The sequence below is a fragment of the Anser brachyrhynchus genome (genome assembly GCF_964034855.1).
Source record: "Anser brachyrhynchus genome assembly, chromosome: 19".
Classification (NCBI taxonomy): domain Eukaryota; kingdom Metazoa; phylum Chordata; class Aves; order Anseriformes; family Anatidae; genus Anser; species Anser brachyrhynchus.
Window position 1 is genome coordinate 12,095,542 of NC_137712.1, and position 24,853 is coordinate 12,120,394.

At 59.4% G+C, this 24,853-nt stretch overlaps 1 protein-coding gene across 1 annotated transcript in view; it reads left to right on the forward strand.

Moving 5' to 3' along the window:
• Positions 1-22,646, forward strand: part of NPDC1 (neural proliferation, differentiation and control 1) — a 31,136-nt gene extending 8,490 nt beyond the window's left edge. The window contains exons 2-9 of the mRNA XM_080562166.1: positions 9,639-9,782; positions 17,991-18,098; positions 18,416-18,592; positions 18,739-18,805; positions 19,308-19,392; positions 19,536-19,615; positions 19,861-19,957; positions 20,747-22,646. Coding sequence (XP_080418292.1) covers positions 9,639-9,782; positions 17,991-18,098; positions 18,416-18,592; positions 18,739-18,805; positions 19,308-19,392; positions 19,536-19,615; positions 19,861-19,957; positions 20,747-20,824 — 836 coding nt within the window. The 3' untranslated portion in view covers positions 20,825-22,646. The remainder of the gene's footprint in view (positions 1-9,638; positions 9,783-17,990; positions 18,099-18,415; positions 18,593-18,738; positions 18,806-19,307; positions 19,393-19,535; positions 19,616-19,860; positions 19,958-20,746) is intronic.
• The last annotated feature ends 2,207 nt before the right edge of the window (positions 22,647-24,853 follow it).

Genomic DNA, 24,853 nt, shown 5'->3' on the forward strand with positions numbered 1-24,853 from the left:
GAAGCTGTGCTGGCACGTGCAGTCAAAGCACGCTCCTGTGCACAACGTGCCTGCTCAGGGCGCCCTGAGCTGGAGGACCATGACAGTGGGAATGATAAACTCCCAATCGATCCTGAATGTGTGCGGGATTTGCTGCTCCAACTGGATCCATACAAGTCCATGGGTCCAGATGGGATTCATCCTAGGGTGCTTAAAGATCTGGCTCACGTCATCATGGGACCTCTCAATTATTTTTCAGTGATCTTGGGAATCTGGAGAGGTCCCAGTAGACTGGAAGCTGGCAAATGTTGTGCCAATTTTCAAGAAGGGTAAGAAAGAAGACCGTAGCAACTACAGGCCTGTCAGTCTCACATCAGTGCCTGGTAAAATTATGAAGATTATCCTTGAAGTTATTGAAGTGCACCTGGGAGACAATGCAATCATTGGTCCCAGCCAGCATGGGTTCATGAGGGGCAGGTCAACTACCCCTAACAAATGCCTAACAAATTTGATTTCCTTTTATGATGAGATCACCCATCTAGTCGATCAAGGGAAACCAGCTGACGTGATCTTTTTGGACTTCAGCAAAGCTTTTGACACGGTTTCCCGTAGGATCCTACTGGACAAAATGTCCAGCATACAACTAAACAAAAACATCATACGATGGGTGAGCAATTGGCTGACGGGCAGGGCTCAAAGGGTTGTGGTAAATGGGGCCACATCAGGCTGGTGGACGGTCACTAGTGGGGTCCCTCAAGGCTCCATTTTAGGGCCAGTCCTCTTCGATGTTTTTATAAATGATTTGGATATAGGACTGGAAGGTGTTTTGAGCAAATTTGCCGACGACACCAAACTTGGAGGAGTTGTGGACTCGGATGAGGGTGGAAAGGCCTTGCAGAGAGATCTGGACAGATTGGAGAGCTGGGTGACCACCAACCACATGAAGTTTAACAAAGGCAAGTGCCGGGTCCTGCACCTGGGACAGGGCAACCCTGGCTATACGTACAGACTGGGCGATGAGACGCTGGAGAGCAGCCCTGCAGAGAGGGATCTGGGGGTTGTGGTTGACAGCAAGTTGAATATGAGCCAGCAGTGTGCCCTGGAAGCCAGGAGGGCCAACCGTATCCTGGGATGCATCAAGCACGGCATCGCTAGTCGGTCGAGGGAAGGGATTGTCCCGCTCTACTCTGTGCTGGTGAGGCCTCACCTCAAGTACTGTGTGCAGTTCTGGGCACCACAGTACAAAAAGGACATGAAACTGTTGGAGAGTGTCCAGAGGAGGGCAACAAAGATGGTGAAGGGCCTAGAGGGGAAGACGGATGGGGAGCGGCTGAGGTCACTTGGCCTGTTCAGCCCGGAAAAGAGGAGGCTGAGGGGAGACCTCATCGCAGTCTACAGTTTCCTCGCGAGTGGGAGTGGAGGGGCAGGCGCCGATCTATTCTCTTTAGTCACCAGTGATAGGACCCGCGGGAATGGTGTCAAGCTGAGGCAGGGGAGGTTTAGGCTACACATCAGGAAGAGGTTCTTCGCTGAGAGGGTGAGTCGCCCACTGGAACAGGCTCCCCAGGGAAGTAGTCACTGCACCAAGCCTGTCGGAGTTTAAGAAGCGTTTGGACTGTGCACTTAGTCACATGGTCTAAAATTTTGGGTAGACCTGTGTGGTGCCAGGAGTTGGACTCGATGATCCTTATGGGTCCCTTCCAACTCAGGATATTCTATGATTCTATGATTCTGTGCTGTGGCCGTGCCTGCACTTGGTCTGGCAGCTCCTCGGGTGCTCACTCAGGGTGGATGGGCTTACCTCTGTACCACCGTAAAGCCGTGCAGCTGCAGCAGTGGCGCCAGGGATGCCTGTCCCCTGCGATGCTGGTGCAGTCCCCAGCACAGCGAGAATCTGCAGCACTGCACTGTCCTGTCCTGGAGCATAACAGGGTGCAAGAGTGGGTCTCCCTGGGTGGGGCCCCATGACTTGCCCACCTGACTGCTCTCTGCACTTGGGCCTTGTTGCTTGTGCTGGCTGGAGCCATGGGGCCTGGGGCATGGAGCTGCTGCTGGGCAGCTTCAGGAGAACATCCATGGCAGCCCCTTGCCAGGCTTTCGTGGGGGGGAGCACCTGCAGACAGCAGCTTGTGGATCAGTCTACCCTCCCCCAAGCCTCAGTGTCCATCCAGAAAAAAAAGGAAAATAAATAAATTGGTATTTGCTTGAGCAAAGCCTGGTAAACCAGAACAAAGGTGGATGTTCTAAGCTGCAGAGCACAGCAAGTTCTTTTTGGCATGGGGTGACACCAGCGTGAGCCTGGTATCCCCAGTGTGGGGGAGTTCAACTCCCCCCCAACTCCATCCACACCCAGAGCACCTCATCAGTCTGACTGGGGAATGTCTCCTGCATGCGGTACATGGTGCTTGGCTTGCACCAAGTAAATTGCATGTAACATCTATTTCTCCTCCTCTTTTTTTTTTTTAATCTCTTCCTAAATATGTAAAGCAAATCACTTGTGGCCGGAGGCAGGCCCCAGTGCTGCAGAGCTGGTGGGTAGGAGATGCCTGATCTTCCTGGTGCTGTGCAGCCACCATGGGGCTGGAGCTGCCTAGGGATGCGCTGGAAGCAGCGAGAGGGCTGCAGGATGGAGGATGGGGTCTTGTATGGCTCAGTGTCCCCAGGTCACTCCACGCACCTTGCAGATAGACCTGTGTGACTCTAGGAAGGGTGAGGTGGGACGTGTGCCTGGGCTTGATGACCACTCCCATGAGAAATGCAGGGCTCTTCAGGGTAGCAGTGGTCCCCTGTGGCCACTGGCAAGCAGGGTCCTGCCCCCCAGGCAGCTGCCAGCCCGCCTGCTGCAGGCAATGCAATTGCGGGGCAGGGGAGAAGGGTCCCAGGTCCCCGTCCACTGCTGCCTCCTGGCCCTGCCCTGGTATCTCCGAGCAAGCAGCAGCTTCACCCAGTCAGCAAGGCCAGTGGGGCCGGGAGCTGTGGTTCACAGGAGCTGTTTTCATCCATCCTAGTGCCATCTCCCCTTCCTGCAATGCCCATTAATCCTGCTCCAGTTTCCTTGATGTGCCAGGCAAATTGCCAAGGTGGTGAATAGTAATTTTTCTGTCCAGTCAGGGATTTTAGTGGCAATTAAATGAAATACTGCTCCTTCAGCTCAGCACAGGGAGAATGTCTGGTGCTACCTCTTTCCTGTTCTGAGGAGTGGGAGCACAAGAGCTCATGGAGTTTTTGAGGTGTTTGTAGTCAGGATCTGCTCTGGCAGTACCGTATGTATTGTCCAAAGCAGGTGCTATGTGGAACTCACCACTCCACTTTCTGCACTGCTCTCATCCGTCTCCACCCCGTCCTCCTCTCCCACTCCTCCAAAGCCCTCTCCTCAGGGAGGATGAACACCCCTGACAGCCCTGTACTGCAGCTCCAGTCCCTTCCCGGCATGTCAGGGATACTGCTGAGACATGCCCCAGGGCATGGCAAGTGGCGCCTCTGCAGGGACCAGCTCTAGGGTAACGTGGTCTTGGTGGAAACTGCTGTAAGGCGAGGTGGCTTGAGGATAGCAAGGGTTTTGCATCCCCCCCCCAGCGTCTGGGCTGGGCTTGGCTCTGACTCTCCGTGTTGGCACTCTGGGCTCCCACAGCACCCATGGGTGCTCACTCCTCGTCCATCACAGCTTATTCCTGAGGAGCAGAGTGGTGAGCCTCTGAGTGCACCTTTATGGGCTGAAAACACTGGGAGAGCCTTCCAGGGAGGGATTTGTTTTGCAGGAGGGCTGCGAGGCCCCTGAGTGTCCTTCTTGCAGTGCCCGCCCCAGGAACAAGGCAGGCAGAGGTGGCCTGTCCCGTATGTGTTTCTCCTGCCCTGTGCTACCCTGGGAGGTTGGAGTCAGGGCCCAGCTATGCCCCTCTTGGCCTTTGCACCTTGTCACTGGGCCTGGAGCTGACACATCTGGAGGGGGACACAGCTCCAGGAGCCCATCTCGATGTCTGCGGGGCTGGCACAGGCAGCCATCCTCAGCTGGCACAGATCCTGCCTCCTCTCCCACCTGTGGCTGCCCAGCCCTGCAGGGCTGTCACTTGGCTGTGGCTTTGGGGACAGCCTGTGCCAGACCTCTCCACCCGCCTGGCTGGAGAGGACAAAACTCAAACAAGCTGGAAGCCCTGAGGCGAGCTGCTCGTGGAGGCATGTGGGCTGGGGAAGCCCAGTGCTGTGCTCTTGTTGCTTGAACAAACCCGCCAAACAAGAAGGCAGGCAAGTGCTTTAAGCTGCAAGTTGATTTATTTGCAGCCTCCAGCATGGCCCAGCGGGCTGTGGAGTGCTGCTGCGGGTGTGGGAGACGTGCTAGGTGCAGGGCTGGTGACAGGAGAAGCGGTGGCACAGGGCGGGGGCCATGTGGCTGTGGCCATGCCATGTGCTTGGCTCCCAGGAGCAGCAGTGCAATGTGGCCAGCGCTCAGCCTGTTTTGCCTGCCTGCTTCCAGTGCAAGAGCAAGGGCTGGAGGACCCAGTGTCAGCTCTTTGTGCCAGCCAGTAACCTGTCCGAAAATCCAGGAGCAGAGTGGAGAGCTGAGGGCTTCCCCCATGCTCTCCAGTTGCTGGGATTTGCGCTTATGGAAAGTGTTTCTGGAGAGGCAAGACCTGGTCTGCCTCCGTGCGTGATGGGTCTCTGTGCTGCATTTGTGGGGGCAGGAGCACAACGGTGACGTGAGAGGTTGCAGACAGCGGCAGAGCCCCAGCGGCAGCTGTGGGAGTGGAGCCAGGGCGATGGCAGAGGTGCTGGTCAGGGCTGGGTCCCTGCGGCTGGGCTGGGGGGGCACTGGTGTCGGCCCTGTGGTGTCCATGTGCATCACCCCTGCTCCAGCAGAGGGTCCTGGCTGGCTGATGTGCCCGACCGTGCTCAGGCTCCAGGGTCTTGGCTGGGTGCCTGCCTTGGCAGCCCCGGCTGTCCAGCCTGGCCTTGGTGGTGTCAAGGTATGTGCTGCCCTGCTGAGCCTCCCCCCATCTGCACTGCACCTGTGGGCATGGGGGAAACAGAGCCAGGGTTTTCAGACGGTCTCATCCACTCCTGCTCCTGCCTGCTGCTGGGCACCAGCATCTGTCCCTGCCCCCAGGCTCCCCCCTCCTTCACGGGCTGGGCAGAGAGACACAAGACCTCCGCTGTCCCTTGAGGGTGGGGACAGGTGCTCCCCAAGCTGAGTTTGGGCTCACAGTTTGGTGGCACGTGGCCATGCAAGGGAAAGCAGCCACTGCTGCTCCAGCACACAACTGTGGGATCATCCGCAACACGGGCACGATGCTCAGGGCAGGGGGAGCATGCACCAGGGCTGCACCTGCGCACTCGCCTGGCTTCACCTGCGGTGAGCGCAGCAGGGTTGGGAGCGGTGTTAGCCTCCACATTAGCAGGGATGGGAGCTCCTGTGCCGTTTCTCCCCCTTTTGCGCGGACAAAGCAGTGCTCCGGTGGGAACCAGCACTTGGTGGTCTGCGGCACGGAGCAGCAGGGCTGCCCGCCTCCTTGCTCAGGGCCAGCTCAGCCATCAGAGCGGGTTGCAGAGGTGACACCGGGAGGAAAGCCCTGACTAGTGCCAGCTCACAGCAGCGTCGCTGGGAACATGGATGAGGGAGGCAGGTTGTGAGCAGACCCAGAGCAGGTCCCACGTCACCTGGCCGGAGGAGGAGGGGGAGGAGGAGGAGTGACCTGCTGGAAGCTTGCTGGGCTGTGTTTGCAGAGGCGCTGGCAGTTTTCCAGCAGCAAGCGGCTGCCTCCTGGCCTCTGACAGGTCTCTGGGGGCTGTATCAAAGTAGTCCCCATCCCTGGCAGGTGGGCAGCACCCCGGGCAGCCTGGCCAGGCAGTGACAAGGCCACGTGTTGCATTTTCCAGATGTGCCCATCCCAGCACAGTGGCTCCTGCAGGACGTGAGGAGGAGGCAGCTGTGCTGCTCTGGTGGCAGCAAAGACCTGTCCCCTGTCCCCAGGGAGTCCCAGTCTCTCCCCTTGCACGGTGTCCCCATGACTCAGCTTGGTCATGGGAGGCCACGGGGTGCGAGCTGTCGCCTGCTGGGGGCTTCACTTTGCTTCTGTGCAGGGCCGGATCCTTCTCCCTCCTCACCTGTGGCCCTGGGGTGGCTTTGCTGCTGGCGGGAGGCAGGCGAGAACCCCCCCGCCCACACAGCTGCCATAGCTGATGCACTGGTGCATGCATTGCATGCTCACATCGCTGGCGTTGGCACCAGGGCTGGGGCCCCACTAGCCCGGGAGGTTGGGTGTCACCTGTGTACAGAGTGTGAGTGCTCATACCAGCCTTAATTAAGTGCTTAATTAAGTGCTAATTAATTTCCCTCGTACGTTAACTTTTATCTGCTGCACTTAAACACCAGGGGAACTTCCTGTGTTCCATTGCCACCCGGATGTCTTCCTTGATTTATTTTTTTGTCATATTTGCATTTTGGCACAAATGTCAAAAAACATTTTACTGGGGGCCATGAGTGTCAGCAGCTCAGCACCCCTTCAGACCGGCCTGAGGTGGACGGTGCGGTAGGTGCGCTGCTTGCCCCGGGGCTGGGGGCAGCGGGTGCCCCAGGATGGTTCTCCCCACATGGGAGCTGGGGGCTCTGATGTGGGTCCTTAGGGCTGGGGAGAGCTGTGCTGAGCTTTCCGGCCCGGGTAATGTATTGGTGTGTTTGTGTGTCTGTGCCTGTGTGTGTGTGTGTATGTACACAGCTCTCAGACCAGCATTTCCTCCCGCGCACGGGGCCAGTCCCATAGGCTCTTAGCTAATGTTCACCCTGATGTTTGTTTTTCCACACTGGCTGCAAGGTGTCGAGCTCGCTTGTCCCTCCTGCACAGGCTGGCAGCAGGGCTGTCCTTAGGCTCAGCTCCTGCCTGCGCCTCTGTCTGCGGGGAGCCACCGAGCCTTCCGCGGTGTGGCAGGCGCCTGGTCCCAGCCCAAAGCCCAGGGTCAGGTGCTGCCTTTGCTCACGCTGCACTGGGCTGGAGGCAGAGCTGCCTCTCGCCGCTCCGCCTGCACAGGAGGTTTGGACGGAGCATCCCCCACCCCCAGACCTCCTCAGCACATCTGGGCATGGTGTTCTGGGCCGTGCTTCGGGCACTGTTTTATGGGGCACTCCTCTTGCGTGTCTGGCAGCTGGCCTGTACCATCCTGCAGGCAAGGCTGCGTGGCTGTGCGGTGTCCATGACAGGGGGTGCCGTGGACTCGGGGAAGTGCTGTGGCCGGGAGAGCTGCAGCAATTTGCAGTCCCTGTACCCCAGGGCCAGCCTGGGCCTCACTTCCCCACCCCATCCTGGGCTCTGAGCCTGAGGCCAAGGTGTGACCGTGGGGACCTGCCACGTCTGTTACCGCGGTGCACACGGGAAGCGCGTGCTGCGTGCGTGCGTGCTCGAGGCTGCCAGCGCGGGCACCTGCCTCAGGGTCCGCGTGCAGGGGGACCCACAGGCTCAGCCAGGGCCAGGGGGCCGCAGGGTGCCAGGGAGGGTCCTGCCCTGGCAGTTCACCCTGAAACGGGAGGTGCGCCCCATCATCTGTCTGCTGGTGCCCAGGGCAGGGTTTCAGAGGGCTCGTGGGGCCCCAGAGCTGTCACAGCAAAACGGGGACCCCAGTCCCCAGCAGTGTGCCCACATGGCAATATCTGCTCACTAACCAGCGATTGATTAAACATCGGGAGCTTAATTAGATCAGTGCCTGTCTGTCTCACTCTGAATCCCAACCCGTGACAGCTGCACAGGCACAGCTCGTTCCTCAAACAAAGATAACGACCTTTTACATATTGCAGGCTGAGTTTTATTTAACTGGTTGCTGGGCACTGGCTGAGGATGCCAGGACCATGGCTTCCCATTGCCCTTGTGGGAAGCGGCCACCTGAATTTCAGGCTGGGTGTCACCCTGCAGGGCTGCGGGGTGTCCCCATCCCTGGGGCTGCTGGCCGTGCTGCCCTGAAACCTCCTGCACTTAAGCTGCTGACTTTTGTTGTTTTTTTTTTTTTGGTGTGTGATTTTAAGTGAAATGAACGTGGCCTTGAGAGGGAGGCCGGGGCAGGCAAGCAGCAGACAGGCCAAGTCCAGCTCCCATGCTTAAAGACCCAATTATTTTCCCATTACACGTTAATTCACCTCTCAAGTGCTCCACCTGGCCGAGCCCTGTGCTGTGTCTGGAGGGGCCAGCTGCAGGCACAGGGGTCCCTGGGCCCCAGCGCCCCGCTCTGTGCCTGTGCCTAGCAGCTGGGGCAAGCTGTTCGCTGCTGCCTTCTCACGGAGGTGTGCCTTCTGAAGCTTTTGATTCCCCTGTTGCTTTCTGTCCTTTGTTTTTTCAGACTGGCTGATGCTTTCTTCTGTTAATGAAGAAATTATCAAGCTCTGGAAGCAGCTATGACTTGCTTCTCACGCTCCTAATGCTTTTAAACTATCTGCATTAAGTGCCTCCAGCCTCTCCCCAGCCGTGGCGTGCAGGAGCATACCCTGAGCAAATCACGCCAGCTTGCTGCTGCACGCACGGCGCTGGGCTTCAGTGGATCAGGCTGCTGTCCTAATGGGGCCTAATTGGAGATGTTGAGAAAACACCGCCTGCACAATAAACCATCGCAGCAAAGGCAGCTCTGCCATCCTTCGTTAAATTGAGATGGCAGCTCTGCCAGCCTGAGAGCGATTAATGGGATGCACCGCGGGGAGGGGGGGCAACAGGTGGCCAGTGCAGGGCCATAGCAGCCACCCCTGCCATGCCGCCGCACTCTCTGCACCAGCAAGGTGACCAGCCAGCCCCACGGCGAGGACACTTTGGGTGACATCGCGCCTGGCGCCTCTCTCCCGCTGGGGGCAGAGACACTGTGGTGGCCCTCGAGCGATGCAGGCACGGGTAGCTCTGGCACCTTTGTCCCGTGTCGGAGTCCTCTGCTGCACTGGGCCTGGGTGCAGCAGTGGCTGCCCTGTGCCCTGTTCTTGTCCCAGGCATGCTGCAGGGATGGGGACACTCAGGAAAGCCCCAGAAGCTGGTGTTCCCCTTCTCGTGGGGTACTCCTGGCGTCAGCGCCATGCTGCTCCAGGGCTGACCTGGCACTGCCATCCCCACAAGCAGGCAGGGGGCGCGTTCCCTGGCATGGCCCTGGCAGCTGGGTGCTTTTGGGGGTGTGCAAGGGATGACGGGGATGGCTCCTGAGGCGTGGGATGGTGCTGGGAGCCTGACTCATAACCAGGTTGGGGGGCAGCTGGGCCCTACAGAAAGCTGGTGGCACTGGGAGGAAACGGCAGGGTCACGTCCCCAGCAGTGGTACCCAGGAGCAGTGGCAGGGTGCCCCCTGCTGCTCTGAGCCGGCTGGGGACTCGGTGCCTTTCTGAGCCAGGCACCCATCCCTGCGGGGCCAACGTCTCTGTGTCAGCACAGTGCCTCACAGGTGGGCACATCTGGGCACGGCGGGGTGAGGAGCGGGGCTAGCCCAGCTGTGCTGCCCCCATCCCACTGTGCCCAGTGTACACTGAGCAGAACCTGCCCAGTTCTGCCTCGCTGCCAGCTTGCACTGACCGTTAGAACACGTGCTTAATTGCTGTGGCTTGTGAAGGCAGCAGTGCTGGTCAGGGACAGCTGGCAAGCCAACTAGGTGCCTGGCCCGAGGGCACCTCCAGCCCCCCTGCTCTGCCTGACGTGTGTCTTCCTGTCCTGCAGCAGAGTCATGTCCCCGGAGCCTGGACTGCGCCCTGCAACGACGGGAGTTCTGCCTGCCAGGCTCAGGTGCCTGCGGCCCCTGCCTGCCCCAGTTCCTGGAGGATGACAGTGGACGATGCGTCCAGAAGAAGCTCTCACTCAGCGGTACGTCCATCCACCCGTCCTGCAACCCCTGCCTGCCTCTGCCTGCCCTATGGACACCCGCCCCGTGCCCCGGCGGGGGGCAGGTTCCCATGTCCCTGCCTTTGGCCCCAGCTTTCGGGCCACATCTGTTGGCCTCTGACTTACATCCGAACCCTGCTGCCCATCCTCTGCCACCCCCACTCCATTGCAGCCATGTCCCTGCCAGCACTGGGGCAGCCTCGGCTCTGCTGTGTTGCCCCAAGCCCCACCTTGCCGCAGGTGCAGGGTGGTTTTGGAGCTGGCAGCAAGTGTGCAGAGCACTGCCCTCCCCTCCGCACCTTCCTCCAGCCGCTCGGGCCTACAGTGGCTGGGCTGGCAGCAGCACAAAGGGCAGTGCTGGAAACCACAGCTGCTGCAGGGCCCTGCCAGGACACGTGGGTGCCACCTGGGGGCCCAGGGGCAGAAGGGGCCTGGGTGGACACAGGGATGCTCCAGTGCTGCCTGTGCTGGGTTGGGGCTCTTTGGAGGAGGAGAGGTGGTGGCACAGAGGCCGTGCAGCAGCAGAGTGGTGGCTTTGGGTGCACGGAGCCACGTGCAGACCTGATGCAAGCAGGTGCCCACAGCTGCAACCACCGTGTCACCCAGTCCAGAGCTGATCTGTGCTGGCATTTGGGATTTAAATACCTGGTTCACATTGGTTTGTAACACTGGCCTGTGGTTCAGGCCCCTCTGTGCCATAGGCACCGAGTGTGGTAAGGCTCCCTCAGCCTGGCCTGGGCTCTTTAGTGCTGCAGCTCATGGCAGCTCATGGCAGAGTTCACCTGGGGTTGCTCTTTCCTGTGCTGCTTTGATCCCTCCCCATTCTGCTCCATCCCTGCCTCTCCATTTGCATGCGGAGCCAGCAAGGGAGACCGTTCTTCACAGAGCAGCTGTCATAGCGAGATGGAGACAAGGATCTGCTTCGGGCTGCCATCTCTTCTGATGACGTTTTAACAGCCTGGCATTCGCGTGCGGAGGCTTTGAGTCAATAGCACAAAGTCTGCTGGGTGAGAGCCCTGTCCAGCTGTGCGCAGGGCGCTGCGGGCTGCAGGGTGCCTTGTCCCCCTGCTCCTTTTGGGAGAGACCACGGGGCTGTGGCACAGCCTGGGTTGCTCTGCAGAGGGCAGAGATGAGGAGAGCACCCCCGGGGAGCAGGAACCTGTGGTCGCCCAATCCCAGGGCCACTCAGCACTGTGCTGTGGCACATGGAGGTGCTCCCGGCGTGGCTGCGTGCAGCACCCTGCAGCCTGGATCTGCCCAGCATGCCCACGGCACAGAGACACCCATCTTCCCGCACAGCCTGCGCAGGTGGAGCCAGGTATGTGAGTTGTCTAGGGTGACCTTTGACTCTTTGTGTGGTTTGGAAAGCTTCAAGCTTCTGTTCTGTCCCCACCGCCGCCCCCATGGTTTTTCTTGCAGATTCAATATGCAGGCAAAATAAAGCTGTAACTACAGCTCCACCCAATTATTTTTGCTTTTACTGAAGTCAAGCAGCCTCTTTGTGTTGGGAAGGAGCCAGGACCTGGCAGTGCCTACGCATGCTGCTTGCTCGGGGGTGTCACTGGGGATGATCTGGGTATGAGACTGGGGCTTCTGCACTGTTATTGCACTGCCACATGGCATGTTTTGGCTTTTGCGTGCCAGATGCTTTCGTGCAGGCCCTCATGTGCACCTGGTGCATGCGTGAGTGCAGTTTGCTGGGTGGCAGTGCCCCTCGGCCACAGCTGGCCCCCTGCCCATGGAAAGCACTGCTGGAAATGCAGCCGGGAGTAATACAGAGGAGGGAAGGGCAGTTTTCTCAGAGCATCAGTGGGTACCAGCATCCCGCCGTGCAGCTGCAGTTACCTGCCAGGCACTTTGGGTGCCTGTGGTTGCCCTGTAGGCAGGTCCCTGGAGCCACGGGTGTGACACAGAAACTTCCTGGGAAATGCAGGGTGGAGGCAGAGCCACACTGAAGCGACAGTCATGCAACAGAGCTGTCATGCTGCTGCAGTCAGGGGCAAGAGTGTCCCCTGCAAACCAGCGTGTTCCTCCAACCGCCCCTTTTCAACCTGCTTTTCACTCCTCCAGCCCCCAAACCTTCTTGCTAAAAGGCTGGGGGCTTTTCAATGGCCAGCAGAGCTGAGGGTCCCTCCTGGCACCCAGCTCCTGTACATGGTGGCACCCTGCAGCACTGGCCCAAGGGGCTGGGGCATGGTGGGGCTTGCTACACAGCATCCCTGCTGGCACAGCACAACAGCCCCTGACACGGCCCTTCACAGCAGTCCCAGGGACAGGGGAGCTCCCAAAATCTTCTGAGCAGCTTGTCACATCCTGGGGCAGACCACAGCGGTGGTGCCAGGCTGCGCAGGAGGCAGGCGAGCAGGTGGGGAGGATGAGTGCTTGTGCACCTCCTAGGTCAGGGCCATCCATTATTTATGACAGCGTTTGCGTTTCAAGCAGTACCATGAAATATTCAGGGGAGCGAGCCTCCAGCAAACGGTCCCAGACTTGTGGAGGGCTGGGCAGGTGGTCGCATGGGCTCCCTTGGGGAGATGGGGACAGCCGGGGGTCCTGGTTGTCCCACATGTGCAGGGACCGTGCCACTGCTGGCTTGCTCCGTGCCTTGGCAGGGCCCACTGCATGGGGCTGAGCTGTAGCAGGACCCAGAGCCAGCTCCCCCAAATCCATGCTGGCTTTTGGAGGGATGGGGTCATCCAGGGGGATGGTTTGAGTTCTGGTTCCTGTGCATTGAGCACCTTTGGGGTCCTGCTGTGGTGCTGTCAAGGCAGCGAGACCTGTGTGGACATGAAGGCTGTGGGGACCGGGCAGGTGGCAGCACCCAGCCATTGCAGGGCAAGTCCTCCAGGGCAGCATTCAAGCACAGGGCTCCTGGCACAGGTTTCTGCTCCCTGCCCCTAGCCCATGGCTCAGCTGTCTTTATCTGTAGATGTCTTCCCCAGCCCGTGCTTCCTGCGTGCAGACATGCGGGGGGCAGTCCTTCCTACCTCCTGCATCAACCTCCTGGTAGAACGATCGCCCCTTAAATTAGAGGGAAGAAAAGCGAAGCGAAGCGGCCCTGGCTCTGTGCTGCCTTTTGGCTGTCGGTCAGAGGGGATGGACTGTGCTGAAACAGAAGTGATTGTGAGAAGAGGAGGTGCTGGGATGAGGTCTGGGCTCAGTGCTCAGCAGCAAGCAGGGGCCCAGCAGACAGATAGGTGTTCCACACATAGGCTCTGCTTCCAGGGGTGCCGAACAGCTCTCCTAGAGGGCTGAGGTTTGTTCTGTGAAGTCTTGGGAGTGAATTTCCCTCTAGGAAGGGCTGCACATGCGCCTACATCTCCATAGCAACCCTGCTCTGTGCCAGCATTGGTAGGGAGATGCGGGGCTGCAGCAGCATCCTCTCCTTGGGGGTAGACCTGTAGGTGCCTCTGCTGGCCTTGCTGCCGGCGTTGTTCCAGCTGCAGCTTCAAGCAGCACCACCAACTTCTGGCTCCCACTTCAGCCCCTTGCTGCAGGCCAGCCTGGCATTGCAGCAAAGGTGTGGAAGAAAATGATTTCCCTCCCAGATCCTCTTTTTTAGCGTTCAGGGGACCAGCAGCATCCTGAAGCACCTTTTGCGGAGTGGGTGGCAGGGTGGCACCAATTCTTCTGTGGCTGCTTTTGCGTCCTGGGCACTGACCCCGCATCTCCGTCTGGCAGCAAGCAGCAGCTCCCAGCTCCTGGCTGCCTCTCTCAGTACAACCAGGAGATTCTGCAAGGATGCAGAGGAGCTGTGATATCTGCATTGTGGAGGGGAAGATACAATGCCAGCATGGAAGCGGGGTGGTTGCCACGTCTCAAGGATGCCTAAACCTTTAAAAGGGCTGCCCACGCAGTGTGGGCAGCCCCTTTAAAGGGTTAGGCATCCTTGAGACACTTGCGACTGCCAGTGACGCTGATCCTGGGATCCCAGCTGCTGCGGTGCTCGCTGCGGCACCGTTCCCATGATTGGCTGCAGCTCCTGGCAGGAGTGTGGGCAGGAGCCAGGGCTCCTCTCCCTGGCGCACCCACTCACGCACACAGGCAGCCAGGCCGGCACCGAGAGCAGCAAAGCTGTGTGCGCTGCTGGCTTGGCTTTTCAGGGCAAGACGCGCTGCTTTGGGTCTCAAGCGGATGATGCACGTGAGCCGCGTGTTCCTCCCGTTGGTGACGGCGTGCATGGGAGTCGTGGTGTACCCAGCGCAGCACCAGCACAGAGGTGAGATGGGGTGCACTGGACTCTCTGTGGAGCATCCTGCAGCAGACTGCCTGCTCCTCACTGGCGCTCCCAGCTCCAAGGTCACCTCGGGGTTGTGATGGGGTCTGAGCCCCCAGATGATTGCCAGCGCGCTGTGGGAAGAGCAGGGCTGAATCCACGCGCCGTTTGAACACGCTGCAGTGGGTTTGTGTTGAGGGTTGCAAGACGTGGCTTGTACTGTCAGGTCCCTGCTGCCGCGTGCTGCTGCTCAACCCCACCGGCACAGAGCCTGCAGCAGGGCAGGGTCTCGCAGAGATGGGGCTGAGCCCCGCCAGGCTGGGGGAGGCGCTTTGGGAAGAGGGGAAGGGGGGGGTCCCAGCCCCACTTGCTGCACTGCCCTGCACTTGGGAAGGCATCTGCTTTCCTGGAGCAAGATGGTGTGAATAAGTGGATTTGTAACAATTTTATGACTTCCCATGGAGGCTGGGATGTTTACACTGTCAATGCCAGGTTTCCTCCACCTGGAGCGGAAGCCTGCACATGTCCCTTCTTGCTCTCTGCTGTACCCAGACCCTACACGGTGAGACCCCTGCATGCTGCAGAGTCATGCGCAGGAGACCACGGGCAGGGAGCGCCCCAGGCTGGGGTTGTCACCACTGCATGCCAGCCCGGCCGGGCCTGCCTGCAGGCAGGTGCTGGCAGCCCCCATCAGAGGGCACCCGCACCCCGTGCAAGCCCAGAGCTTGCCTGGTGTGCACCCTGAGCCTGGGTGCCCGCTGCGTGTCTGCTGCCTGCCCAGCGGGCCCACTCTGCTTCAGTGGGGGGAACTCAAGGTATCGGCTCGCAGGACAGCCTGCGCATGTGGCAAGTATCTCCTTGGAACGACAGCAACGTGGTGGCGTACCTGGCTGCCCTCCCCTGTGGGTGCTGCTTTCAGCTGCTGGCACAGGTGCTGGGGACTGCTGCGGCCGTGCTTCTCTCTGATGGGCCCCCATGCAGCTCCCTGGCCTCTCTGTTTCCACCCCTGGGCTTCAGCAAGGCTCAGTCCTCAGTTTCAGCAACCTCTCTACCAGAGACTGCCCTGCATCCCAGCCCCCTGAGCTCCCACACACAGGGCAGCCCCCAAGTTTGCCTTCACCCTCATACAGAGTTGTCCCAAATTGTGGTGCAGGGCCACTGCATGGCACCAGCTGTGGGCAGGGCTGAAGGTGGGGTCTCTGAAGCCCTACATGGGGCCTCCCCAAAGCTGCCAGTGCAGCAGGGCAGGTTTGGGGCTACAGCTCCATCACCTGGGGAGCAGCTGCTGGTCTGGGGCTTCACTGCAGCAGTCCTACTGCTCTCAGTGCCCAGTGGGATCCTTCGTCAGTGCCATGCTGCTGCTTGCCGTGCCCTGTAAATGCTGCAGACTGGCAGACATGGTTATCACTGGGGAAAATCTCTGCTGCTATTAAAATTAAATGCTTTTAAAATTTAATGGCCCAAAATGAAAAGGTCTGTATTCATTTCAAACCAAGTGAAATAGGGGTATGGGGATTTTTAGCAGCTGAAAGGGAACTTAGAAATAAAACTGGTTAATGCAGGTGAGTCACCTGACCTGGAATCTCCTAGCAAAGCTGAAAATGAGCAAATGGCAAATCTGCTTTAATGACTTTAGTGCCACTTTAAACATTGGAAAGGCTTTGAGCGCTGTGTCCCAGAGCACCTCAGGAGCTGCTTTCATCCCTTTCTGTATGGTTCTTCCAGCATTTTGTTGTTTTTTTATTTTTAGCATCTGCCCAAGCCAAAGGGTACCACAGCACAACTATGACATGGGCCGCACACCCCGTTACCGGAGGCACAAATAACAGCCCAGATTCCCCAGGCCTGAAGGTGACCACAGGTCTGCACAGGCAGGGCTGTTCCCTGGAGTCCCTTGGCACAGCTGATGTTGGAATGGAAACAGTCCTTGTCCTAAATGTGGCAGAGAGCCCACGCAGGGCTGTCCCTGCTGGGCGCAGGGCTGCCCCCATGGTATGCAGGGGCTGTCCCGCTCGGCCCCTTCCTGGCAGGGAAGCCTGGCCACATGTCAGCACCTTGGCACTGCAATGCTAACCTCTTCAGCTTGGCACCGATGGCACGGACCCAAACCTCATGCTGTTGCCTTCACAGCTTGCGCTACTTTGCAAAATGCCTTGGCAGTGGAAATCTGGGTGTACAACGAGCCAGGCAAAATGGGCACGTGCAATGCTCCAGCTGCAGCATCCCTTGATGGGGACAGGGACTGGGCGCTGGGCTGGGAGGTTCCTGGGAAGCTGGGGTGGAGGGATGCAGGGGGATCAGTGGCTCTTCATACTCATTTTGGAGCCTCCTGCGTGCACGTTTAAAGCAGGTGCTGAGATACCTGGCCAAGCACATGATCCCAGAAAGCAACCAAAGTGAGGTTCCCAGTATGACGGCGAGTGCTGGCACGGGCAGGATGAAGGCTTTGCCTCCCTTGGCTGGGCACAGGTTAAATGGGTCATGTTAGTGCGGAGACACAACCTCCCTGTTCTGAGGTGCACCAGCCCTGGCCATGGTTTCCTTTCCTGTGGGTTAAGGTTGTCTGACCCTCGGTGTCTCTGTTTAAAACTGATTTTTGGCTTGGGCAGACAGACAGCAGCTCTGAGTCACAGGGGTAGGCGGGGGTGGCGGAGGGGCCTTTGTGACTGGCTGAGAGGGAATCAGTGTTTATTTCCAAACACTCAAAGCGATGACAAATTCCAGAGGAGCTGTAATTGTTATAACCTTGAATTATCCGGGAACCAAACTGCCTGCACCACATCGCCTTTGTATGTCTTGGTTTACCCTCCAGGGCTTCCCACTGGGGACAGCCTGAATGCAGCAATTGAGAGGCAGAGGCAGCGGGAGCAGGGACATCTTCTAGCTTTGAAGTTGAGTTTAATCCTGTTAAAAGCCATATGCGTGAGCATACGTTCTGCCTGGTGCTGCAAGCATGGGGCGGTGGTTTCCCTCCTGCTCTGCCAGTCTGTGTTATCACCCTGCAGGTGGGCACCCCCAGGCTGGCAGGGACCTGCCTGTGCCCCATGCTGCAGGGGGCACTGCTCATGGCTCGGGTCCTCACCAGGTCAGGTTAACATAGCTGAGGGCTGCCCCACCACGAACTCCCCACCAAGGCCTTGGGGATACCTAGTGGTCCCCACTGCACAGGGTGTGGGGCTGGGGGAGGAACTGGCCACTGCCCCATTGCTCATGGGGCTGGAGGAGCCTGTGGCAGTCAGGGAGCAGAGCACAACGCTTGCCCGGGCAGGGGCTGAGTGACCTGTGAGCCCCATGGAGGTGGAGAGGAGCTCAGCCCTATGCAACACAAAGCCGCAGCAGCAGGGGTCTCCATGCACGGTCCCAGCCTCCTCCAGCCATTAGCCCTCTGGGTGACTCCAAGACCCCTGACGTGTACAGGAAAGTTTGGGACTGAGGCCAGCATTCAGGTGTGTCTTCACTGGCCTTGAAATGGCAGTTCTGGGCCTGCAGCAGTTCTGAGATTTGCCCCTGTCAGAGCTGTCCCTCACACCCCGCAGCAGAGGAACAGCTTCCAGGTGCCTCTCGCAGTCTGGCTTGTGTCCCTGTGCTCTGCGCTGTGAGGCAGGGGGACACATGGTAGCTCCTGAGCAGCACATGCTGGCAGCTGACTGCTCCTGCGGGACTTCACAGGGACCACGGGCTCCTACATGAAGGTGGTTGTGGCTGTAGTTGGTTGCTCCCTGACTTGCAGCCTCCAGAGTTTGTGGCATGAAAACTTTACAAAGAGTGGTTAGGAGCTTTCCCAGCTTTGGAACCATCAGTGTGCCAGAGGGCTACATTGCGTTGGGGCTGGACTCTAAATAGCAATGTGAGCCCCTTCTCAGGCAGATGCTCAATGTGGCCTCTGGGCTGGGCTCTCACCCCACATAACGGGAGTGACTCCATGGCTGTTGTCCCAGGGCATCCATTTCACACACATGTCTCTCTTGGTGCAGGGAGGACGTCTGTTCCCAGCTTAGAGGAAGAAATTGATTTTCTGGCAGACGTGCTGGCCAGGCAGGACGCTACTCGCCCCCACGCACTACAGGATGGCAAGCCCAGGAGTAAGTGCTACTTCCAGTCAGTAAAGTCCTGCTCAGGCCTCTCCTGGGGAGCTGATGGGGCAGGAAATCACATCCAAGGCTCCTGCCTGTCCCTCGCTGGCCAGGACAGAACAACAGTGCCAGCCTGGAGCCGCCAGGTGCTGCGCAGCCCTGCTCTTGGAGGAGGCTGCTGTCCCTCCCCATGCAGGGATGTCCCCTGCTTGCCCCGTTCCTGGCCCTGAGTGACTTGGGCCAGGCCTTCCCTAGCTGCATCCCTCCCAGGCATGCAGCTGGGCACCAGGCATACTGCTCTGCTCACACCCAGCTTTGTCCCATAGCCACCCCAGCCACCACTGGGAGACAGAGAGTGCCCAGCAGGTTGAGAGAGGAGCTTCTGCGGAGGGGCCCTGCTGGCAGCAAGGCAGCTGCCACCCTCTCCACCTCTACCAGCACTGCAGCAACGAAGTATCCTGTGGAGGCATCCCCCATCCCTTCGAATGACGACGTGGTGCTCGGTAAGGCCCACAAGACAGACGTGGGAGGTCTCACGCCCTCACCTGGGAAACACAGGCTGGCAGTGGCCAGGCTGGCTCTGCACTGCTCTGGGCGCTGCAGGGTGGGCGCTGCACAGCTGGGCCTCACCCCAGCGTCCCCTCCACAGGGCTGATCGTGGTGTGCACAGTGGCTGGGATCTCTGCTCTGATCGTGGCTGCAGTCTGCTGGTGCAGGTAAGCACAAACCTGCTGGTGCTGGCAAGTCCTTCAGTGTCCTTGTTCCTGGGGAGCTTGTTCCCCCTGTTCTCCAGGGCGTGGGGAAGGCTTGGAGTAAAGGTAACAGCTGTCCTTGCTGGTCCCACTGCAGACATGCCGCTGCCCATCTCCACCAGGGTCTGTGCTGGAGGGCAGTGGTGGGACACCCCCATGCCAGGCATAGACCATGGCTCCTGAGAGCGCTGGCACATGCTGTGAGCATTGCTTTGGTACTGGGTACTGACTCCCCTGGCATGTTGGTGGCTCATCTCCAGCTCCCTGTGTACCCATGGCCTGCAGGATGGAGGTGGCTGTGACCAGGTCCCCACACAGTGGCAGGGCCACCTGGCCTAAGTGTGCGGCTGGTCACAGGTACTATCACAGAGAACAGGGATCTGTGTGGGAGGGCTGGGGCCCCCAGGAGGACCACTGGCTCCCCTCTGGAGTCGCTCCTGACACTGCTGTCCTCTCCCGTCGGCAGGCTGCAGAAGGAGGTCAGGCTGGCGCAGAAAGCAGACTACTCAGCAGAGAGGATGGCCAGCCCTCTCCCCTATGACAAGATCTCGGTAAGGTGCCCTCCTTGCGGCGATTTTGGAGCTTGGGCCAGGCATATGTCCCCCCCACGTGGCAGGGGACCCCCCAGGTGGCTGCCGTGGGCCCGGGGCTCTCCAGAGCCCTGCCCTCACAGCTGCCATCGCTCTCTTTGCAGCCTGGGGACAAGACGCTGGCTCAGAGTGCCCAGATGTACCACTACCAGCACCAAAAGCAGCAGATGCTCTCCATGGAGAAGTAAGCAACCTTTACCTGGAAACAGCTGTAGCAGCTCCAGAGCTGCCGCAGCCATGCCACAGACTGAGGATCCCAATAGCCTGTGATGAGAACATGTGGTCCCTGCAGGACCCCCCCCCAGGGCCTGGCCCTGGCCCCCAGCAGCAGCTGTCTGGCACACACTGGGTGGCATGTCTCATTACCTAGGGTCCCACTGATCACACCTTCGGCCTTCACCCCCCCCTCTCTGCAACCTCTCTCCACAGGCATAAAGAGGAGCCCAAGGTGCCAGACTCAGCATCATCCGATGAGGAGAACGAGGATGGAGACTTCACTGTGTATGAGTGCCCTGGGCTGGCTCCGGTAAGGTGGGCACGGGATGGCTGGGGCACCTGTGAGCTCTGCAGGGTGCGCTGGAGGGACCCTGTGTCTGTGGGGTGGGCTCTGTCAGATGCCCAGGATGTGTGGCTCATCACAAAGAGCCTTTTAAACTTGTCCTTCATCAGATGGTCCAGTCCCTCTGCCTTCTCCCTGTCTCCCAGTCAGCTCCCAACAGGCCACCGGACTCCAACGGGCAGGAACAGGGCTCCCCAAGAAGGGGCTGGGACTGGGAAGCGGGGACAGCCTGCTGCACTGGGATGTGGGCACGCCAAGGGGTGGCTCGTCCTGTTGGCTTGTGACCTCTCAGACCCAGAGGGGACATTTCTGACCCTGCAGCTCGAAGCAGACCGTGGGGAAGGGCAGCTCCTAACAGCCCTGGGTACAAAGAGCACAAAGAGGCCCCGAAGGAGCCTTTCACATGGTAATGGCTGCGGAGCCCGGCCATCAGGGCCCAGATTAAGGGTCATCATTACATCTTTACAGGCCCATTAAGGGGCAGTTGATGGCAGTCTGGGCAATGAACCCCATTCCTGCCAGCCAGGTTGCTGGACATCGTGGTACGGGTTTCTGGGCCCACAGCCCAGCACCGCACCCCACCGCTGTTCTGGGGTGGCCGGAGGGTCCCAGCTGGGGGGCCGTGGCCTCCCGCCCTTGGGTGCTGCTGGGCTGTGCCCTGGGGCTGGGGTCCAGGCCCGGCCCCGTGGGATGGGGAGGCTCAGCCCCACAGCAGGACCCTGACCTTCTGCTTTTCCCCTCCATCTCACTCTGCAGACTGGAGAAATGGAAGTGAGGAACCCGCTGTTTGACGACTCGTCCCTACACCCCCCAAACCCCAAGTTGCACCAGTAACACCCCCCCTCCCCACACCCAAGCTCGCTACGGACTGCGTGCAGAACGGCACGGCCCAGGTGCGGCCCGCGCCACAGGGCGCCCATGCTGGGCCGAGGGGCGTGGGCCCCTCTGCCAGACTGTTCGACACCTGCCCAATAAACACTAACAGCTATGGGAGGGGGGGTCGCCCCCATTTCCAGCGTCCTTGTCCTCTTTGCCGATGTGATCGCGTCCCTGCCATCTGTTCGCTGCTCCAGCTCCGGGGAACGCACCAGCCCTGCAGGGCGCCCCAAGGGCGATCAGTGCCAGTGACCCCAGGGCCATGGCGCTGCCTCTGTGTTGTGCTTTGAGGAGGGCTAAGGGCTGCTTCCCAATGCAGCTGGGGACGATCGGAGAGGGGTTTGGGGAGCAGGCTCAGGGCTGACAGTGTTGAAGATGCCTGGACAGCCCAGAGGAGTGGGTGCTGCCAGCCAGCTGCGGCGGGGGCCAAACTGCTGAGAGCCCCTCCGGGAGGGACTGAAACTTTCCTAGGAGTTGATGGCATCTCTGGGAGCTTCAGCGCTGACTGGCGCCAGGACCTGCTCAGTCCCCTCCTCCCCAGCTATGTTAGCAAAAGGCAGGAGCAGGAGGGAGCTCAGGCGTGTTGCAGGCATTGCTCCCCGCGATGCTCCTTCAGCCGCCACAGAGGCCACACTGTGCAGTGCCTGGCCAGGAGGACGGGGTCTGCCTGGGTCCCTGGGCCAGCACTGACCCCTCTTTGGGGCTGGTCCTCAGAGGCCCTGGGATGCAGGCAGTCCTGGTGCCACTGCACACACACACACCCACACCCACAAGGTGACAGGGCCTGAGGGACCCCATGCCCAGGCTGTGCCCATTGGAAACAGGATTCCCTAGAGGCCCTTGCTCCCTGCTGGGCTCTCACCCCAGGCATCAGTGCAGTGAACAATCAGAAAGGGTTAAGTATTTTGGTTTTAAACCTGTGTAGCTGTGGAGGAGGAAGGAGAGAGAAGGGCAGGAGCACAGGGGCCAGGAGCAGTAGGCAAGTCACAGTGTCTTTGCTGCACTGCTTCCCCAAGCCACACAGAGCCTTTGGAGTGAGAGCAGCGGGGCAAGCATAGCCATGCCCAGTGCAGAGCAGGAGCAGCCAAAATGCTCCCTCCACATGACAACATTTCCCCCGGCCCCTGCCCTTGTCCAAACCCACACCCTTGCCCAGTGGAGCCCATGCCCTTAGCAGCATCCGCACATATCCCGGCCCATTGCTCTCTCCACGCATCCCATCATGGCAGGGGACAGTCTCCTCCAGTCCATCTTAGGGTCCAGAGCCCCATCTGAACCCTCTGCCCATGTCTATATGTCTGGGTGGAGCATGCAGGAGAGGGTGAGTTGTGCTCTTGCCAGTCGCTGCAAGCACATCCTTGCTCAGAGCCCGATGCTCCAAGTCCCAGAGTGTCCCTGCTGCACTGGCCACAAGCCCTCCAGCATAGGGCCTGGGATGAGTTTGCAGATGTTTTCATGTCCAGCCCCTGGTGTGGACCATCATAGCCACAGATGACCTGCTGCACAAGGGGAGCCCACTGCAGGTGCAGGAGCTGTTGCCAGCACAGGCCCCCCCAGCAGGTACGGCATGGCGGAGACAGTGGTGTGGCCCTGTGTTAGCATGGTGGAGGTGCAGGGTTGTCTCCCCACAGGGCTCAATGGCAGCAGTCATCACTGCACAGATCCTTTTCTCTTCGCCGTGCTGTTACATGCGGGTTGCTGCCCCTCTCCCCAAGACCATTGTTGTTGTATGGATTGTAGTTATTTTAAAAGGAATTTTATTAAACAACCATGTTTGAGACCGATGTGAGTGTGTGCTGTGGGGCTAGGCGGGCTGCGCCCTGCTGCAACTTTGCTCTGTTGCAGGTGCTTGGATGTGGGGCCTGTGCTGGGACCCTTGTGTGTGTGGGGGGGTCTCCTCTGGGGAGCAGGGGATGCCAGGGGCAGGGAGGGGAGCTGCCATTCCCCCATCCCAAAACCTTCCCAAGAGAGAGCAAGAGTAACTGCCTGCCCTCCTGCTCCAACAGCAGAACTCTCCGGGAGCCAACTCTCTGGGCCATGCCCAGGGGTTTTCCTAGACCCAACAAGAACCATTTTACTTTTTTGCTTCTCAGATGTATGTGTTTGCCAGAACATCCAGTCCATTGGGGCAGATTTCCCTGGAGAGGTGTTGAGTGGGAGCCCCCAGCTGTGTCTGCCTGCACCCAGCCCTAAATCACCCAGGGCAAACCCTCCCACCCTGATAATCTCTCACCCCCCAGGGCCGGGCCCTTCGCACCTCGGTGGGGCTGGCAGATAAGGGCTATCGGTGCTCCCTCCCGCCAGCCATTGTGTAGCCCTAGGAGCTCCTCTCCCAGCCCTTTGATCACGCCAGCCCCCTCACACTGATAGAATCTCGTCTCCTCTGGGTTTCGGTGCTGCAGGGTCGGGTGCTATTGTGCAGCCCTGGGCGGGTCCCTCCCTGACTCATCACTGAGCCACCTGGGTACTGTCAGGGTGCTTTGCTCGTGCCTGCTCATGGCTGTCCTGGCCACCCCATGGCTGGGGACCTGGCCAGCATTACCCCCATCCTGACGCCATGCCAGGCTCCCCAAACTTGCTGGGCCCCCAGGTAGGTCTCAGCCTGGCGTGTTTGACCTATGCGCACTGTATGGGGGACACCGGGGTCTCCAGTTGCACGCAGGGCCATCATTTGCACTGCCCTGCTCACCGAGCCCCACCAGGGCTCACCCCTGGGAAAACGCAGCCCTTGCATGATCACCCCCTCCAAGGTCCCCAGATTCATCTTTCCTTTGCTCTCAGAGCCCAACAGCCTCTCAGAGCACACACAGTTTTTGGGGGAGTCTTAGCTTTGAGTAGGAGCCTGCTGCTCCTCCTGTAGCCCATTACAACAGGAAGACCCCCTTACTCAGGGCCCCATAGTAGCAGGAGCCCCGTGTTCCCCAGGAAGTCATGCCTCTGCTGCACGACTGGGCACAGAGGATTCATTTGTCCTGGGACAACACTTCCATGATGCAGACATCCCAGGAAAGACCAGGGTGAGGTAAAGGGTCTGTGCTCAGTCCCTGTCTGCCTGTGCTTCTGTTTCCCCACCTGTAAAAAGGCAGGGAGGAAGGGCTGGCAGGTTTGGGTACTGCAGTGATGTGGGTGATACCCAAATTATACCCCAGGCTCTGTACTGCAGGGTCCCCTTCGATGAAGGCACAGCTCTGGACCAAACCATCCTCCAGGATTTCCATCTCAGCTGGGCTGGTAAGCACCAAGCCTCCTGCCTGTCCTCCTGGGGTCAGCAAGACTGAAGCAGCTTAAAGAGCCCAGGGAGCAGGGGCTCCTGCTGAGCAGAGGCAGCAGGGCAGGCACACAAGGGCAGAGCTGCTGCACAGCTCAGCTCAGGGAGGTCCCAGCCCACTAACACTTATCCTGGCAGCCTGAGAACCCACCACCCGCGTGTGAGGCTGCAGCCTCTCCCCAGCTGTGCCTCCTAGGTTGCTACCACTGTGGGACAAATGCTTCTCCTCGGTCACAATTCCCTTCCCAAAGGCACAAGCCACAGACTCCCCATCACTGCGAGCCCTCTCCTGCCTGGCCCTGCATGCCTGGCCCTGGCACCTCTTCTGGTGCAGCCAAGCAAACTGCAGTGGCATAGAGGAGCTGTGCTTCCCCCCCCCCCAATGATTCTGGGGTGTAGATGCTGACGTCTGGGTCCAGCTGTGCCCCATCCCCACCAGTGCAGGGCTGCAGCCTACCATATGACTCTGCTTGGTTGCACTAAGCATGAAACTGCAGCATCCAGCACAGAACTGACAGCTGTGTTGTGGATTGACAGTGAATAAAACATCATCTTTGATCACATACTCTCTTAATATCTTCTGTCTCCAAACCAGTGCAAACCGGTGCCAAACCAGCACGCCCAACAAAGGAAAGAGACAAATGTTTCTGCATTTCTGTTGCCCCAGCTTGCTACCATCCTACTGAGCTGGGGAGGACATGCACAGTCCTTTCCAGTAA